General features: G+C 24.0%; 1 protein-coding gene across 1 annotated transcript; it reads left to right on the top strand.

The window, feature by feature from the left end:
- The first annotated feature begins 500 nt into the window (after nt 1–500).
- On the top strand, nt 501–1321 carry LOC111689369. Its single transcript, XM_023451841.2, has one exon. The coding sequence runs from the start codon at nt 909–911 to the stop codon at nt 1245–1247; it is 339 nt and encodes a 112-aa protein (XP_023307609.2). The 5' UTR covers nt 501–908; the 3' UTR covers nt 1248–1321.
- Nucleotides 1322–2018: the final 697 nt, after the last annotated feature.

Here is a 2018-nt window from a genome sequence, read left to right as displayed (position 1 = left end):
AAACAAAAAAAAAAAAACATTTGTAAATATTGTGCTGCATGGGATGGATGTTAAAAAAATATATATTTTTTAAATTGTAGAATTTTTGTTTTTATTTATCAATAAGTTCAAGTTCATTGCAAAAATATTTAAACAAATGTTCTTAAAGTGTCATGTGTAACCCAGCAAAATTGTTTACTTTGAATTGTGTCTTAAGTAGAATCGTTAATAGAGAAGTGTGAGTGGAAAGTAATGCAATTCAACCCAAGAAAATAATTATATTTAATAAATCATGTTTTATAATAACATATTACCATCATCTTGCTTTTCATGTTACAATTTATATCGTATATATTATAAAAATAAGTAAATGACTAAATAGACAAAAAACTATATAATTCATTTGATTAAAAAAATTAATTAAAATTAAAGTTTTATTTGATTTAATATTAAATTAATTCAATTAATGAAATAATTAATTGAAAATTTTAATTTAATTATTGATTGTTATTGTTCTTGATTATTACTTAATTTGGAAAAAAAATATATTTTTGCAAATATCATGATATTTATAATGGATTTTCAGTTATTTCTGTGTAAAAAATATCAGATGACGATCTATTAACCGATCTTTACAAATTTCATGACAAACATTTTATAAACTGCGTATTTCTTTTAATATAGCAGCCGATTTATACATACTTTTTTTAATTCAATAATAGATAAGATTTTATTATTGTTCAAGTTTTTTTTTTTTGCTGAATAACAATTAAGAATGTCTCACAGATCAAGTAAATTGTGTTATTATTAATTCACAAGTGATCGAACAATAAAGTGTTTAAGCATTTCAGACAGAATTAAATTATTTGTTTTTCAATAATTTGCTATTTAATCCAGTATTAATTTGGTTTTATAAATTAAAACAAAATATGTGTAAAATTATTTTATTTTTCGTTATAATTAATACAGTTTCTAAACCATACGATTGTCAATTTTATAAAAATCTAGCAACTGAAAGGTCTTTTGGACCTTCAAATGGTTTTCAACATGATTTAGCATTTCATCATAGAATTAATAATTTACCAAAAAACTTACAGCCACAAAGGCCTATGACTACTCCAAAATCGGTTGTACCCAGCGCTCCAATCAACAATAATAATAATATAAACATTAGTAGTGATAATGAAGCGGTTAATATCTCTTTACGTACAATTTTAAGCGCTCCTTCCAATTGCCAACAAACAGATTTTAAAGGTCGTTGTTTATAGTTTTTAATTGTATATAATAATTTGTTATTAACTAATAAATGCTAATTGATAATAAATACGTGTTTATAATATAATATGTAATATGTAGTTTTATATAAAAAATGCTCACGATAACTAAGTTAAACCACGCATTAACAAAGAGTTGAGTTCTCTTACGGTTTATGTTTAATTTTTTTAAAAATGAGTAAGCTAGTGTGAGTATTTAAACAAGAATGAGAGCTCTTTTTTGCTAATTACGAATTAAACCTGGTAATTGATGAAAAATTAGCTCTCTGACTGATTTTGTTTGTTTCAAAGCTTGTGCTAAAATATACTTACTGTCCGTCTGTCTTTTTTTGGCGATTAAACGCAAAGTTTCATTCATCCATTAAAAACACAAAAGTTCAACATTTTCTTATCATAAAAAAATTCTTTATTACAAATTTTATTTTTTCATTTCATTTTAACATTTACTACGATGACGACATTTGCCAGTCACAACAGATCGACATTTACAATTTCGAACTGTGCGAAAAACGGTGCCAGTTTGAACTGTAACATTGTTGTTTTTCTTGCTGTGGTACTGTTCCGTATTATTATGGATCATATTTACACTGTGATATTTAAATAGATTTACTTGTGTATTATTCAAACTATTTTTACTGTAGTTGTTGTTTGGTGAACCGTAAGCAAATTTTTGTATTATAATTATTGCAATTGCGAGAATTAGTATTGTAATTCGCATTTTAATTAAATTATAAAATAATTTTAGTAGAAAAATTTTATAGGATT

The sequence above is a fragment of the Lucilia cuprina genome, chromosome 3 (assembly GCF_022045245.1).
Source record: "Lucilia cuprina isolate Lc7/37 chromosome 3, ASM2204524v1, whole genome shotgun sequence".
Taxonomy (NCBI): domain Eukaryota; kingdom Metazoa; phylum Arthropoda; class Insecta; order Diptera; family Calliphoridae; genus Lucilia; species Lucilia cuprina.
This window is presented reverse-complemented; position numbering and strand designations above follow the sequence as displayed.